The sequence below is a fragment of the Anguilla anguilla genome, chromosome 14 (genome assembly GCF_013347855.1).
Source record: "Anguilla anguilla isolate fAngAng1 chromosome 14, fAngAng1.pri, whole genome shotgun sequence".
Classification (NCBI taxonomy): domain Eukaryota; kingdom Metazoa; phylum Chordata; class Actinopteri; order Anguilliformes; family Anguillidae; genus Anguilla; species Anguilla anguilla.
The window spans coordinates 18,823,752-18,841,986 of record NC_049214.1 but is presented as its reverse complement, the minus strand read 5'-3'; the positions used below and the strand labels follow the sequence as shown (position 1 = coordinate 18,841,986).

The 18,235-nt window shown below is 38.4% G+C and overlaps 1 protein-coding gene across 1 annotated transcript; it reads right to left on the bottom strand.

Annotated features, from left to right (window-relative positions):
- Window positions 1–1,772: 1,772 nt before the first annotated feature.
- On the bottom strand, window positions 1,773–17,666 carry rcl1 (RNA terminal phosphate cyclase-like 1). The gene is made up of 9 exons (XM_035390655.1): window positions 17,482–17,666; window positions 16,024–16,095; window positions 15,471–15,646; window positions 14,553–14,627; window positions 14,211–14,335; window positions 13,185–13,310; window positions 12,812–12,968; window positions 4,572–4,675; window positions 1,773–1,955 (listed from the first exon to the last, which is right to left on the bottom strand). Exons 1-9 carry the CDS (start codon window positions 17,609–17,611, stop codon window positions 1,802–1,804), a joined length of 1,119 nt encoding a protein of 372 aa, XP_035246546.1. The 5' UTR covers window positions 17,612–17,666; the 3' UTR covers window positions 1,773–1,801.
- Between the last annotated feature and the right edge of the window lie 569 nt (window positions 17,667–18,235).

The window sequence follows — 18,235 nt, the reverse complement described above, 5'->3', positions numbered from 1 at the left end:
ATCAAAAATCTCCAGAAAGTCAACTATCCATTTACATCCTATCCTGGGAAAAGATACAAGAACATGACTAGTGACAAATGCAGGATTCCTCATCAGATTAAATGTAATTTAGAAAGGAATGTATTCTGAATGCTTAAACATCAGCAGTGTAATAAACCATCCATTTCTTATTTTAGGCATATAGCAGACCTACATTTCACATACAGCCTATAGCTGGATGCACGTCCAGTTTTCCTGCCATTGTACAATGCTGTTGTCATATGCATGGATTAGCATTTTCAGTAAAGCTACATAAAAACTCATTGCATATGCATTACTAGCACCATAATCCCCAGCAGCAAACATTATTTCAGCTGGATCATCAATTTCTCAGAGTGCAAGGATTTCTGACCCTGGCAAGTGTACGTTTTCCTCTTGATTTTAATTTGATGAATGTTCTGTCCATACAGTTCAGTAGAATAATAAAACATGTTGGCACACATTTGCTTCATTATTCAGTCCCTTAGAAGCTACATGATCCAAACAATGATTGTTTTTAGTGGGATGTTTAGTCCATTTTCAAGCCTTTAGTTGAACAGTTACCTTGTGGTGCTGTCAAGAGAAAACTACTGGTTACAGAAATTCCTACAGGTCTTATATATAATATACAAATTATCTGTGCAGTTTCTAAATGCCTGCAAATCAGAAGAATAGGTGTGTCTGAATTAGAACTTGTTTCCTGATCTGCACTGACCTCAGATACATGCTGTGCTTGTCTCAGCTCTTCAAACTCTTCTTTGGTGATATGGGTCATCCCCTGTGTGAGATGGGGATGCTGGGGGTTATTGGAATATGAATGCTGCTTGTCACTTGGCAACCTCAGCACAATTTCAGAATTGGGCTTTATTTTTCAGTCAAATGAAACACATCTAGAGATTCCAGAACTACTAAGATGTAGCTCTGTAGGTAACTGAATATAGCACACATTACACAGGGTACCCTAGAGAAGAGCCTTCTAATCACTTTCTTTAATCACCTTCAGGGCTATTGGGCTTTGCAGCCTAGTCATATATAATCCACACAAACCACGCAAACTCGACACAAACAAGCACTGAAAATATACTAAAGTTCACAGCAACACCAGTCATACAAAACAATGCACAATTCTGACGGTCTTAAAATCTTTCGCTGTAAAAATTCCACTGCTGATTTAATTACATCCAGATAACGGCCAGGCCATCAGCTTGTTGGCCACCATGTAACACGCAGGAGGATCCAGGACATGCTCAGGAGGAGCCATGTCTTTAAAAGATTAGGGTGGGGGCCATCCCAGGCTGCAGGGAGATGCAGATCCAGTGCAATCCAGTGCAATCAGACTGGAGGGTGTTATCTCGAGGGTGAGACTAGGGAGCACCACCCACTGCAGGGAACAGAAATGGACTCGATGGAAGGTTAACCGAAAAACATGAGAGCACCAATCCTCCTGTCCATACTGAACAGGAGAGTAACAGTAACGAGCAAGCCATTCATTTTCCAGACACAGGAACGTTCAATTTGTGTCCTTTACATCCGTTTGGTATTACAAATTCTAAAAAATCCAATGACCAAAAAAGAAACAAATCTAATTGCACTGAATACTCCATACCCGAGGCATTCAGACAGCCCTAGGGGCAACCTGGGAAATTCACATCTACACACTACATAACAGCCACTACACTGCCTATAACCTATGGTACAACTGATATAAGAAATGTGCAAGGTACTCGGACAATGATTTGACAATGGAGACAGAATTCCATTTCAGTATAAAAATTTGCAAGGTTTATTTGAGAGTTTTGCTGATGTTGGTGTAGCCAGCTCCAACGCAGGTCATCAGGACTTTATCCCCTCCCTTTTGGCTGTCCTCTGCATGCTTCTGCGTCTCCATCTTGAACATGATCTGAAAAAAGTCCCGGATGTGCCGCAGAAACTCTATCCTGAAAGAGAAAGGACATGAGTGGGGCACTGTGGACCAAGAGACTCAGGTTAGGGCATCTGGTCAGACAGACTCTACACTGACAGTAAAACCACATGAGAGTCCCTCTGGGTAGTTGACACAATTTGTCGCAATAAAAGAAAGAAAAATAATAATTTAAAAAATCAGGGTGGAGCAGTGGTTTAAAAAGTCAATCTCCGTCCATAAAGTGAAGGAGCCAGTGGTACACTGATTTTATATTATGGAATAAGATACAGAGTAAATTGCCTCAGTAAACAGTCTTTGATAAACAATGTTATCTGTGCAAGCTGGCCTGGATAAGGGCATCAGAAAAGCAAATAAATACTGCTTTGTGAGGAATTATAGCAATCCCAAGAAGCACAGTGGCCGTTGGCCTTCCATTGCGTCAGAGGTAACTGACAAGCACTGACCCAGGACAGCGAGTGCTCAGATAACCTGTGGCGGAAAGGACATTCTGATCAGTAAAGTGACTTAATAGTGAGCTTTTACATAACCAATCCAAGTACATTCCTGCTCTTGGAAAGTCACAACCCGCTTGGTCTTCTGGTTGGTTTAATAACAGACATACTCATAGGCAGATTCTTTAAATGCTGTATCCTGGGCCCAGGACATACCTTCACTAAACTACAGAGAGCAGCAGATGATGTTACATTATTCTTTAAAAATGCTGTTCTTTGACCAAGCAGAAAAATACCACTGTATCTTTTCAGTCGTCTGGCAGCAAAACAGGGAATTTATAATTATGTTTTCTTTCATGGCCCCAGAAGACGTAGAAGTTATTTCAGCTACGGGAATAAGCAACAATTATAGACTACAGCTTGTAATTGGCTTTTTTTGTTGTTTGTTTTAAAAATTAATCTGCACTAGGTTCAGTTTGTGGTATTTTATACTGTCTATAAATGATAAAGCGCAATCCTGAAATGATTAATGTGGAGATTTCCAATGGCCTACTACCATTTTTCCTACTCGATACATTGGGAGAAACTGAAAACCAATGTGTAAAATATCATAATTTTGAAAACTAGCAAAAACCTTGCTTTTCATTTAATTAACCATATTAAAATAAAACATTTGTGAGAAGTAGCACTCAAACATCTGGAAAAAAAGACATTATTTGGCCATATCACCCAACCCCCAAGTACAACTATTTCTACATTATATAGAGCAATACATATTTTGGAGTAGGGGCACTTTTTCTGTTACTAGGTCATTTCAGGGGATTGTTTATCTTACCCGTTTATCACCCGTTTTATATTAGAATACAAAAACAATGCACCTCAATGTATAAAAAACTAAATAAGAATTCCTCTCCAAAGACAGATGAAATGTGATCCTCCATAGTCTCCTGCTGTGGGCCATTGCGATAGCACTGCCAATCTTCAGTTATCATAGTACTGTACTTTAGAAGCATACAGCACCGGTACCATGATAACTGAAAATGGACAGTTCATGTTCCCAAGGCTGCTGGACGGGGGTGGCCAGCTACTTTGGGCACTGGATTCTCAGCAGGTCACAATTAGGAATGAGGAGTCGAGACATACCTCAGGCACCCATCATTTAGCTTACTAAATGTGACGCGACACAAACATACTGTACATTCATCAAATTAGAAGACTGGCATTTCCATACACGAATGCTCTGTGCACACTCGTATAACGTTGTAAATGAAAATAATATTAGCTGAAACGCTCTGACATTTTTTATGTATACGCATCGAGGTATACTAAATATTCTTGCAAATCCACCTACAACAGTGGTATTCACTCTTGTCCTTGGAGAGGTGCAGCATGGCTGGTGTTCATTTTCACCTTAAAAACAAATCAACTTTAATTAACTGCTTTAAATGGTCAGCTAGGTGCCGAGTAACAACAAAAACCTGCACACACTGTGGATCTCCAATAGCAGGAATGAATACCACCATTTTATATGAAGGTGGACATTTGGAAATGTTAGGCAGGTATACACGCAGCATTATGAATATGATTCAAGACTTTAAAGACCCGGTGCAATGATTTTTTAAATTTTGTTGAGAAAATTAAAATTGCTTTTCCTTTATCCTAAATGCAGTTCTCAACTGCCCACTACAGGAGGATGTGGTGTTGGTCATTTGGAGTTCATATTTATTGTGTAATCAAGACACTTCCATTATAAAGAATTTGCAGAGCAACTATTTACGGCGTTGCCAACCCTTACAGTACAAACAAGTCATGACACACCTCCAGTGTTCATGTTTCTAAAAGGCTATGCTTTCAAAAACAATAAAATATATTTGTTTATACATTTGAAAAAGTAAACATCTTTATCTTGTGGCAAAAACATCAATTACAAGAAAATGTTTTATTCCAGTGTCTTTAAGTTTGTGCCGGTTTATAAATCCCTGAGAGTATACATTGTATTGACCAAGCTAAGCCACTGCCTGAGGATGAAAATATTACAAATCAAAAGATTCCATGAAGGGAGCGAAGGTTCTTTGGAAATGCATGCAAAACTTATTTTCTGAGTACCTGACTGTTTACTGACCTCGGATGGAATTTTCTGTGGTCTGAAAGAACTTTGGATCAATGTTAGTGCCAAAAGTTGAGCACAGCTAGCTTACGTGTATGGAGAGAGCGGACCAAGCAGAGCTTTGGACACATCCTGCTGTCCCAGCGTCATGTAGAGTAGTGACAGGCTCTGATTGGTTGAATCCACACAGCCACCCTAAAACAACATAGGGAAAAGTGAGAGGGGACACTCAACACCACGACTCAGTAAGTGCTGTTATCCATCAGAAGCTTAGGCGCTTTAGGTGAGACCGAACAATCCCCTTAAAAAAAATAAATAAATAAAAAAGCACATACAAAGTATGTAAGATTAACATCTGTTTTCACCTTTAAATATGCCTACTAAATAAAGATACCTGCTTGGATGAACCCAGTAAACGAAAAGTAAAAGAACCAGTTCTCATCAACGGATACAACTTCAGGAACCATGTTCAGGTCACTGTAACAGTAGTGTACAAATCGTAGTGTACAAACCTTTCCAACGCTCCAAGCCATGCCCTAGGACCAACACTTACAAAATCACAGAGAAATATGATGAATTCCATTTAACAGATGTAATCATTTTAAAATTCAGCATTTCTTTATGACAGTCAAGAGTTGCATGAAACACCATTCCTTTTACTCGTTCAATTCCTTTAACCAAAGTAAAAGGTAAATTATGCTTGGAGACAGGCAAAATTAATTAATAAATGCACTGTCTGGAAGCTAGGGCAACATTCTTATTCATAACAAAAAATAAAAAATAAATTCACACCTCTGTCCATAAACCTGAAATTTGGAAACTATTTTTCATGAAAATCAAGGGACAGAGCAAAATCAACCATTAACAACCGAATTTAGGACAATTGCCCCATCATTAAATAAATAGCTAAAGATCCCTCAAAATCATACAGTAAGCACACAACATGGTCATTTTAAAATAGTCATGAAAAAACATTCATCTGTAGAAATAAAGAAAAAGGTTGATACAATTTATCAGCAGACATTTGATAGAAGTCGCCTAACAATTAGCTAGACCAGCAACACAGTACTGAAGTTCCACATACTTTGCATTTTTGTTAATAGTCTGAGGGCAGAGACTATTTTTTACATTTAAAAAAACAGAACTGCATCATGTGCAGGCTTTTAGGCCTGTTACTGTGTGTTTATGCGTGACTTCTGGTCAGCACGAATATGATTCAATCACTTAATTACCTTCAAGCACTGAGGAAACGTTGTTCACAGCATAAATGTGATCTGATGAGATTCCTGTGTTTACTGACTGACCCAAATACTGACGGGAACATATGCTGGGAATAGGTCCTCTGAAAAATACATTAAAACTATGGATTCTTACAAAAATAAGAGTTCTTTACCACTAAATTTTTGCGATCATTAAGTTATTTTTTTGTAAAAAAAAACAAAACAAAACAAAACAAAAAAAAACAAATAATGCAAATGTGACCTTTTTATAGTTTGATAAAAAAGGTATTAAAGTCGATCTTTTATGTTGGTATACCGTCTTTGCTGGAAAAATTAAGATTATAGGCAAAAAAACTGGAGAACCGTTGCTGTTTGCGGCTCGTCCACTAAAATATTAGCTAAAACTACCTTTAGCTTTTTGAGCTTAAGGAAATCTGTTTCTCAACCATTACACAGCAGAGGTTTTAGTGAGAGCAAATCTCTTACTTCTACACAAGCAGACCATTTCATGTCAATTTGACCATTTTAACAAATCCCATAACCAAAACCCTAATAACAATAAACCAAGTCAGGTTAGAACATGTCCAATACTTACACCTTCATTGCGTGGTACGTTATGGCAGTTATCCATAACACTATTACACTTATACAACCCCTTCAAGCAGGATCAAAGCAGTCGAACAAAACTGCCAGCTTGAGCAAGGGTGCGATAAACCCCTGCCATACTTTTTCATAGAGTGCAAAGCAACGTCCAAATCCCAACTGCTGAGAAACGTCTGGAAACTCCCTAAAACCCAGAGGTATGAATCAACATCAACAGATTTAACAGATCAAATTTCATATACTCTGGGGATTATATAAGCATATTACCCTCAGCTATTCCTAAATCTTTGTCCACACAGCCAGAGAAAACCAATGGTTACATCTCTCAGCGGCACAGTGACACTTCACAACCAAGAACTCCTTTGCTGAACTGCTTTGCTGTAGAGGTACAAAGCTGATTTCTAAGATTTTAAACAACATACTTTCAGATATTTTTACAATCAGTTTTTTTTATTTTTTATTTTTTTTACAGCCGCAGGACGTAAAGACCATGCATCAACCAGGGTACAGTGCCTCAGAACAGAATTTCACTTTATTTAATCCAAGCACATTTTATAATAATAATAATAATGCTACTACTACTACTACTAATAATAATAATAATAATTATTATTATTATAATTTCTACTGAAACAAAGTCCTAGCTAGATGTTAGCACCGCTAATCCCAAGTAAAATGGCCAGCCAGTGAAATAGGTAGTGATGTAGCAGATGTTACAAACACGCAATTACACACCAAAAATGGCTTGTGTACTCCACCTAGGAGTCCTACAATAAAATAGGGAAGAGAGAACAAAAATGTAGTGTCTTCATTCCCATATCTATGTGGACTTACAACCAGACACAATAATTCACCTCTTCATTGCTTGTATTAAACTGTTCACCTTATTTTTTAAAAATAAAAACCCAGCATTTAACTGTAATCACAGATGTTCCAAATGGAAGCTTTCTGTCTGAGAAAAACTGTAATTTAAATAACTATTCAACTGCAATAGATGTTTGGTGCTGCCAAATGCTCTTGAGCAGCAGAAAAATATCTTGGGGAAATTCTTTGTTCACAAGGCTGGTTGTATTGAGGAAATGTGTTGTTTAAATGAACAACCACCAAGGTTACAGTAGGTCACTTAGGGTTATGTAATGACAATTGATTAAAGGCATACATATACTTAATATTACAGCACAAAGAGACTGAAAAAATATGCTGACGAAACACAGTGGTATGAACAAAAGTAGAGCTTTTAGTGCGAAATTAACTTGGTGACGATACCCTCCCAAATTTAACTTTGATTACGTAAAGATAAATCTGGCAGTAGGCTAACCCCATTTGGAATTTTGGACATTGTGCTTGTTATGGGTGTTGAGAATAATCTGTGATGGCTTCAAGCACCGATGAATGCCCAGCAACCTGCAAGCATCCTACATGGAACCACATAAGACAGAAGGGAAGAAATGGCATCAAATCTAACTCGCAGATGCAATAGACATACTAACGACGACAGACAAAACAATCCAAGCTTGATTTTTTACCCTAGTGAAAATAGCTGTATTTTTACAATACGCATATGAACCACGGTTGTTAAAAAAAATAAAAAATAAATCTTTGTATTGGTCTCCACTGAGGTGTATGAGGTGACGTTACAGTCTGTCTTCAGGGGTACAACCAAACAGGCTATTCTAGAAATGTTCCATGCTCAATTGGCTTGATTTGGGTTGCTTAATAGTTTTATCTATCAAGCCTCAGCTTTTTCTCATATATTCAATTTGTACTGATTAAATAAAAGCCAAAGTGACTGAGGGATTTTTTTTTTTTTTTTTTAAACCTATGAAGTTTCTGGATACAAAGTAAAGGTATACACATGAAAATTCATGAACCAAATTTTTTTCCCCAACCATTAGCAATAATTAAAAATTAAAACACCATTTGCGTGTCGTTTGGTTAGATTGCTCTTATTAAATTAGTGATGTGTTGCATGCATTCCCAACTTACTCAATACAGGAGTCAAATCTCGGTAACGGCAAGGACTTTCCCACCATCTCCACTTCTCCACCATATTCTATCTTAGAAACTGTTCTAGCAGCATCCATTGGATGCCCAACTCCCTGACCTCTACACAATGAAAGCACGCATTTCAAGGATGGATTAATATTTTTAAAGGCGAGCCATCCTAAAACAAGACAATTACCAGGAATGCTTGCAAAGGCTTATTGAAATTATACTGACACTAGTTCATAAAAAGTGAAGGGAAGATTTAACTTATAAGAAGTAAACGTTTTGATCCACAACATTTTTAAAAAAGTTGCACAAAACAGAACATTACATAAATGCAGTAACATGACATGGCACTTTTTGCCAATCATTTTGTATTTTCATAACATTTGATCTAAAATATTGAGAAATGTACAGTACTCACATTACATCCCCGTTTGCTCAACGCGGCTCCGACAGACACTGTCCATCCCGTTATTCTGGTATACTACAACGGTTGGCCATAGGTATTGATTAACCACAAACTAAACATGGAGATGGGCATGTCTATCAGGGGACGCAAGCACTGGCGTCCATTTCAAACATTAACAGTTCCTAGCAGGGCTTGTTTTTCTCCCTCACCCCTCACCTGCTGACCAATGAGGAGCAGCCATGGGCCACACTCAAGAAGACAACAATATTCTGCATTCTAAACCAATCATCAAATTCCACACACTAACAAGACTCACATGTTCTCATGAGGAGGGTGACTAGACAAGCTGTGAGTAAAGCAAGAGAGCAAAAAGAAAGTCCAACTCAATATTTTCTTTATGTATTAAATTGCTATTAATGTTTTCTTTATCAGTAGTGCAAGTCCCTTCAATAGGTTTCCAAAATACACTTTGAATTACAGGAATATAATCAGTCACCATTTGACACCAGTGACAACACATAAGACCACTTGGACTAACGTGCCATTCTCTTTAGTACAGGATTATGCATTGATGTGGGCAAATTAGAACAGAAAAACATTTTGGTCAGGTCATAGCCATCTACATGCCAAAACTGCCTGAGTACAATCAGCATTCCACATCCAAAAAAACCCTTTCACCCTCTAACCATGATTATAATGCACACACAAAAGATCCATCACCCAGTTTGCTACTTACAGCAATCATTGGTATGTAAAATTTATTAAAAGCTTGTAAGTTGTACCACCATGACAAGACTGAGACTAACCCACATATCTACACTACTATTCTAAATCGATATAATGATCAAATGTCTTAAGGTCATGGGAAACAAAGATCAAAGCTAACGATAGTGCTAAGGGGCATTTACCATGGAATCTAAAAATAAAAATGTCAATTTTTCTTTATAGGTTTTAAACACAAGCCATGATTGCAGACTATCAAAAACTGAAAGCTTTGAAATTGCTCAGGTTTAAATCAACCCAACTTTCAAATCATACCAATGACCATATGTAAGAGGCCAGCACAGTAATAGGGTTGTATCTGCATCAACTGAGAACAGCTTTAAAAAAAGTCTACTCACTGGTGTCAGTCTGTTGCCAATATCATGACATAGAATGGGTCGCCATTATGAAATAATGTGTTAAATAAAATTTGTTACATTTCTCTTACATAAGCTGAAGTCTGCTCTTATCTACTTCTTCCAAAAATGTGGAAACATGGTTGCAGTTTGCATTTGTGCTATAATGTAAAACAGGGAGGTACCTGCACCAGCCAATAAAATACCGCTCCCAGAATTTCCATAGTGTGCACCCCATATGTAAAAATGTCAGTCTATTGCATCGGTCAGTAATGTTCTACTGAACTGATATTAAACACAATCACATTATGTCTACATAATTCATTATGCATAAACAGTGTGGCATGTTTCTTTTGAAGCTCATAAATAGCCCTCTGATTTTAGAAAATGGGTTCAACTGAATAAAGTATTATTGTTTAAGCAGGCTCATACTTATTTCCATAGTACCCTGAGGTTCTTAATGTCTTATTTTTTTTGCATGTTTGAACCTCTAAAACAGAAAATGAGTTACTGAGGTAAAGTAAGGGATAAGCCATGACAAGGTAGTCTGTTACTGAAAAATAATGACCAATGTGGAAGCAAAGAACCACCCCACCCCCACCCTAACCCTAATCCTAACCCAACCCCCCGGCTTATTACACAGCTAATTAAGCATATGAAAAAATCCATAAATAATTTGAAACAAAAATATTGATTTAAAGTGATCTTATTACTACAAATAAATTTTAATTAATGAGAAACAGATTTTCCATTGTATTCTCATAGATAATATGGGACTATTCGGAAGTATTGGCTAACGGGAGTATTGGAGTAAGTAAGATACAAAGCAAGTTAACAGTAGAACCGCTTCAATTCCATACGACCTTAAGTATAAAACATTGCATTTGATGTCAAGAATTGTGCAAACAATACTTTAGTTGTGTTGGCACAGGCCATTTTTATATATTTAAAAAATGTAATATCGAACTCTACTGACGTCAATGGCAGAACGATAGCAGGAACAGCTGTACACAGAACCGCTGTACCAATGGCCTAAATACGACTCTCCCCCCCGCCTCTTCATTTCTGGCTCACAGTCACTCCACTCACACTCTCAGTGTCATTGACATTCATTTCCTCCCCAGAATCTGATTCAGGCTCAATCACCAGAATCATTGCACAGCTTTGTTGAATGCTCGATTCTGATTGGCCACTTCAAGGATTCCATGATTAAATATTTCTGAATAATGGCCGCTGTCACAGGTAAGCAACCGGCTGAACTCCTTTCATACCACTCCGCAGAAAGAAGTGCCGCAGCAGTGCCATTTCATATTCTGATATAATTTTAATATCAATATTGCGTTGAAAATAAAGATATGAACACTTACAAAAAATAAAATGGTCACTATTCTTGAACCCTTTTGACTACTCTTCTGAAAGGTAACTCTTGGGAGTTTGTTCTCCAAGAGTCAAAATTACTCTAAATCTTACTGAAACAAAGAAACAGAAGCTCAAACACAGTGGAAGGTTTTTTCCCCTCACCCAAAATATATATATTTATTTTATTAAGTAAATAAAGATGCTTATGGCTGTGCCTGATGGGCTTAGAAACACAAAAGAGCCACAGCCACAACATTGGACAAATCCTGGTTCAGATTTGATTACAATACCATGAAAAATGAGCATTGTTTTTTTCTGAGCTACGTCTACGGGTTTCCAAGCAGGCCATTTGGAGATGCCATTGTTCCAGAGAGTCTATACAAACTGAAAATAATAATATTCCTAAGTACACAATACTTTCAGCGTGTACGCAATGGTGAAACTGACAGCAATGATAATTCCTCTGCAGAATTGTGAAGTAACCAATGGACATTCTCTCGACAATTTCTCAGAGGACATTTTGAATCCTTACCATGATAACAATACAGACATTACAGCAGGGGTCCTCAATCTTATCCAGTAAGTAAAATATTTTATACAGAGAGAATCTTGAGCTTTCACACTTTCAAATGGTATATCCTATGACCAGAATGATGAGAAATGTCACCATAAAAAATGGAATTAATGCAAATAAACCCACTCAAGCCAGTGCGACTTAAGGGGTTACATTGCCATGAACGGTCAAACTGACCATCATATATCTTGCCTGTATGCTGGATCATTTTGATTGCGGTGTGTAACGTGGTTGAAAAATGAGAAGGCTACCAATGCCATGCGCGCTTGTGCTGTCTATAGGGGTGCACCGATCGATCAGCCGTGATCAGAACCAGCCGGTTTTCACTCCATAAGACGCGACCGGCAGGTTTATTTTTATTTTGTACGATCCAGTATTCCGGTTTTGTGATGTAAGAAATGTGAGCAGAGTCCATGCACAAGCAGCACTGGAATGCTGCTGCTATATCTTTGCCAAAATGTCAGCAGTCTGGAAACAATACAAAGTGTGTGAAGCAAACATTAAAGGTCTGGTTTTTTTTTTTTTTTTTTTTTCAACCTGGGTCTTATTTTTGTAATATTTTTCACCAATCCAATTAGTTATGATAGTATTTTACGTAAATCGACATTTGGTGTCAAATTATTAATCTATCTATTTTGTAAGGTATTTACCCGTGTACTAAGCGGAGTAATCCACTCCAAGGTGGTCTGCTATCAAAAAAAATAAATAAAAAAAGAGTAATGTAATTAAAATAATGACCTTCATGGAGGCAAACCTTTCTTCTTCACTTCCACGTCGGTCATTATCTTCCAATAGCAGACCACCTTGTTGTGGCTTATCTCTTACATACATTCGCCGTAGAATGCCTGAAGTGACCAATCAGAATTGAATATTCAACAAAGTCATGTAATAATTAAAAAGAATGGGATAATTATGTACATGCAAGTGGTCCTGCATGATGAACCTCCAGTGCAAATAAGTTTAATGCATAACAGTCAGGGGACTGCACGTGCCAAAACTGAACACGCAGCGTTCTGTGACAGACAGGAAGTGCACGAAGGGCGTGCCGGCCGCGCTCACCCGGTAAATTTCCCCCAGCAGCAGCTTAGCGCAGTTCCTGCCCAGGTCCTCCGGCAGCACAGGGTCACCCTGCCCCTGGGGGCTCGATACGAGCTCCGCGCAGAGGAAGGCACCATTTGTAGTCTCTGCCACCAGGGTAAGGCCGAAGCCTGGGGATCTGGGAGAGAAGTCGGGGAATGTGATGAGAAGGACACAATAACTAAACACAAGGAAGCCACCATCGCTGGGGGAGAAAAAAAACCGCAGGCAAAACATGGTTTGTGGGAATGTGTTGGTTCAAGAATCATTTGCCACGGTTTGTCAAAGAATGTCGCCATCTATTGGCCAATTTGAAGGCACTGTCACGGAGAACAGACATGAAGTCAAGACTTACTTCCCAGCGTTGGCACCCTTCATGTGGTCCGTGTAGATGTAAATGTCTGGAATGAATTTGTTCAAAATGCTTCTAGCAGAGTCCACTATTCTGTTTGCCATCTGGGGGGAAACTCGTACAGAATACCTGACAATGACCGTTAAGGAATACAATCGGTTGAGTCACAAAGAGAACTGTTTCCAAGCTAAAATGTAACATGGCACAAACTCTAGCCACCTATGGCACCACTCACTAAATAATTTTTTTTTTAAACCCATCAATAACTATTTTTTTCATTACTAAAAGGAGTCCTCATTAAAGGAAAAATTCACTGCAACATAGTTCAGTATGTTGCCACTTGTGAGAGCAATTCTAAACCAAATTCAGCTAGCATTTTGAAGGTCATAAATGGAACGCTGTTAAAATTTTGTTGTACTCAACAAAACCAGTCTTCTGATTTGGCAGTGTTACACAATTTCCATCAAGCATTTTACTAACACCTCAATCACTTTGCATAATCTATGCAAGCTTGAAGCAAGCATGCTAATAGCAAAGCACTCCCTCCAGACAAAAGGTAGGAATATTAGACGGATACATCAAATTCCTCAGCTGACAGAGGACAAGTATCAACGCATGTACAGATGACTCATTTTAAAATGACAAGTAGCACAGAGCATGAATGCTGATGTACCTGTTGTATAAGCCTGGAGCAGAGTTCACTTGCTTAGGAGCAGCAAAGTATTACATGAATTATAGGTATTCATTACCATACATAAATATTAAAAATACATTTGATGTTTGTATTTTTGCGTGATTTTTTCCCCACTCGGGATTACTGTTAATTTCTTTGTACAAACATTTGTGCTTCCTACTTTCTACCAAACATTTCCTTGAAATTAAGCATTTCATAGGCCAATTCAGCTGATTTTAAGCTAAGCAATAGTCAGCATTTCTTTCTTTTTACATGTTCCCCATCCCATAACTGATGGAAGGCACAGAGTTGACTCAGAGCACAAGTTAAATGAATTGATATAGAACATGGGATACGCTGTTCCCCGGATGCGCTTGATTTTGCCTGGATCAGTCAATTGGACAGGTCGGATGGTTCTGCGCACTGGACAGGAGAAATGTACTTCACCTCCTCCTCCAGGAGGCATCCCCCTCTTCACTATCTGTGCAAGTGAGAGAGTTAAGACATACTGACAACATAGCCAAAATTCACAGCACGTCACAAAACAAGCTGTAATGTTTCCACTCCCTTACAGTATTGACTGGATACCAAAACATAATATCTGCACAGGAAGTAGACAAAAAGATAAGGGGAAAAAAAAGGCTTTGGACACAACTCCCCAGATAAAAAGTCAGTTTGAGAAAATCAACAGGCATTACCTTTAGCTCGAGGCCTTCTCCGTCAAGCCCAAACTTTTTCATCAAAGGGACAGAGCTTGCCTTTAATGCATCAACCTAGAAGAGACAACCCGTTGTGTTGTATTTGGTTTATAGAGCCCAAGAAAAAAACATATAATAAGCAATGCAAGGCACTCATCTGTGACCCAACTGAAGATTTTGAAAGTGCTGAAAATAGCTTCATTCCCAGGAGACACCCAGTGTTCAAGCTGGGAGACCTAACGTGAATAATAGCAGCTCCGCTTCACACAAAGGTGACACTTCTGCTTGCATTCCCACCTGCTTTAATTTACAGTTGGACGGCCTCGCACTGCACACTGTCACTTCAGAAAGTATTTATAGACATCTCATGAAGCAACAGAGTAATTCCCCTTTTTATAACCCAGGGTGCTCTCGCAATTAATTCACCATCAACAAATCTGTGAGGTTTCTTTATATTGTAACGGGTCTGAAGCAGCAAATGTTCCTAGATGTAATATGGCCTAAAGGCTGCCTCCATAAATCAAGTTATTTCTTCAATTAGGGAGGAAGCAGCAAATAAAATAAAATTTAAAGAACTAACTGTAATGCTCTCAAGACAAACTACCTACAGGACAAAAGGACTGCAAAGGGCTGCATTTACAGAGGGTACAATGTGTCCCAATCAAGGACAATGCACCATTTAACTCAGGAAAGAATATATGAATCAATATATGAATGAACATTAAAATATTTCTCTCAAATATACCTTTAACACCATATATTCATTGCAACTTGAAATTTGTATATACCAGTATGTAAATATATGCCGGTGTACACACACAGACACACACACACACACACAAAGACACACAGACACACACACACTACATAAGGCATATATAGCATGTTGCATAGAGGATGCTGAAGAGCCAGGCTTACCGATGGGTCTATCTGGTCATTGGTGACGCCTTTGAGGACGGCTCGGAGTGGACCCTTCATGAACGGGGCGAGCATTAGGAGGGCCTCCAGATAGTACCCCACAGAGCGCTGAGGGTTGCACTCGTGCTCCACAGAGCCACCGTACAGCAGACCCGGCTGAAAGGACAGGACTGTGCCTGCAGGGCAGTGGCAACACATGCTGTGGGTCAGACTGTGGCGTCACATTCAATTCAATTTTATTTCTATAGCGCTTTTTACAGAGAACTGTCACAGAGAAGCACGGCAAGAGACAGAGCAAAAAAGAGCACACAGAGCAAACACCAGGCCTGAACCCCCAAATAGCAGGTAGCAACATTCAGCTGTCAAACAATGCAACTCAGCCTGAGGTACTCATTGAAGGAGTACATAAGTCCATAATTGTAAGGCTCCAAAATGGTATTGTCCAGAAAAAGCCACTCACAGCAAGGATTATTCGTAGCAACCGTTTATGAATATTTCAGTCAAAAGTAGTCATAGTAAGCTAGAGACTTGGGCTACATTTTCAAAAACTCACCAGTTTGATTAATTTCAATTCTGGTGCCATTGGTTATTTTGTCCATGAGCCGGATAAAGCTGGCTTCAAAATCTATGGAAGTAATATCACAGCAAATTACTCAATGCACATTTTATATACAGTCAAATGCACTTTTTATATGAATGCATATACAGACATACAAATACGGTGAAGTGCAAATATTTAAGAAATTGTGCACACGTATAATATTCAATGAATTCTACAGTGATTATGATTCTATTCGTTCTTCTTTGTGATTTTAATTATTTGTAACAATAAATAACATTTAATACAGATAGTGCAGATAAAACCAAGAGTACACTGTGATAAGTGATGCCTAGTATAAGTCTCACAGCAATTACAGGCCACTGATTGCATTTACAGGGCAGGTTCGTTTAACTACCATAGCAGTTTGAATAAAGTTTTCCCCTCTTTATTCAGTCAGGGAAAGCAGAGACACTCACAGATAGAGATGGCATCACAGTACAAAATGTGCCATGACAACGAATGGAAACCATGGGCCCCTTGCAGACTGAAGACTGTCAATGATGACTTGGTTGAACTGAAGGTACATGCTGATTTGATTCAATTCATTGCTTTGAAATGGTTTACCTTCTTTGAAATGGTTTACCTTATTTTATAAGATAAAGGGTACATGAACTCCAGAAAAGGGATTGTATAGAATAATAGTTTCATACCTATTTATTTTTATGCACCTTGCCGAATGTTAAATTATTTTTCTCTACCCTATCTACACAATTTCAGGTATGCTGGCCCCCAAATATTTATATATCAGTTTAACTTCAGAGTACAAAATGAATGCAAATTGAAGTTCAATGAGTGATACACTTGGCTTTTCTTTTATGGGGATTGACCGGTTAATCTGACCAAAAGACAGCTATCTGACCATGGGCTAGCCAACAACCTAAAAAGCTAACGTTATAGAGGCAAGACAGTTGAACGGGAACACTCATTTATCTACAGGAGGTGAGCAGATAATTAGAAAACCATCAGCTGCCTGATGGATGAAAACGATAGGTAACGTTGTAAATTCCATAAATTAACCAACCTATGCAGCCGCTACGCAGCCGCAATACTGGAAAAAAACTTCTCGTTAGGTATGCAGAGCTGTGTTGCTGGATGTCTCAACATCGCTGGCTAACACAAGCTTATGACTACACAAATAAATCAACTAACTTTGGAATCGTAGCTAGTTACTTTGTACAAGTTAGCAAACGAGTCTAAAGTCGAAATGCGATTCGTTTATAATTCAACTATCTGCAACTTGGGCTAAGCGTTCGCTGGCTTTCTCTACAGTACAGTATATCAGGTAGGTAATATTTTTATATGCACGTGGACTACCACCTAATGATTCAACTAACAACTGCGTAGCAGCTAGCTACCTAGCAATCTCAGACAATATTTCAGACAAGTACATTTTTGATTTCTCAAACCTACCTCTGAGTCCGGGATTGTCATCTTTTGATCGTATATTCTGGATTGCAACCTTCTTCCCACTTAATAAAGATAGAACAAGTCTCTGTCTGAAAAAATTGCACCCTTCGTATACCAACCCCTTATTCGCCATGTTGTTGTTTAAAGCTACACCTCCAACTCCATGCACATGTTTTAAAAAAGACAGGATATGCAGGAGGGGTCAGCAGTCATGTGACTACAGGACGGCACGAGGAACATATCGTACCAAAATGTTAGAGATTTTGGACTGAGACTAGAAGGACAACTTAGATGTGTGACTAATAAAATAACGAAAATGTAAGCCGTATGACCCGTAAATGTGATCCAATTAAACCACTGACACGTGCTATAAATTGGGTAATTTTCTATGTTATTTTAAAACAACCCCTCTAAACGTATGCAACTCAGACTAATAGCCAGCAGGGCCTTTTGTCAGTTGTCCGTCCGAGTTGTCCGTTTAGTCCTTCGTTCTGCCCTGTCAGTCCAATTGCCTATTGGTCACCACTAGATGTCCCAGTATGAATAATACTCGTCGTCGAATAATAGAAAATTATACGCACAGAAAAATGGTGTATCAATAAATGAATTAATATATTTAAAAAGAAAATCAGTTCTTATTATTTAATTCAGTGTCGTGTAAACCATTCTTAAGGGCAACATACAAAAACATTTTATCTCTGATAGTGTCTTGGTTCAACCCAATAAATCTAGTTTAGTTCTCATTTAATATTTAGTT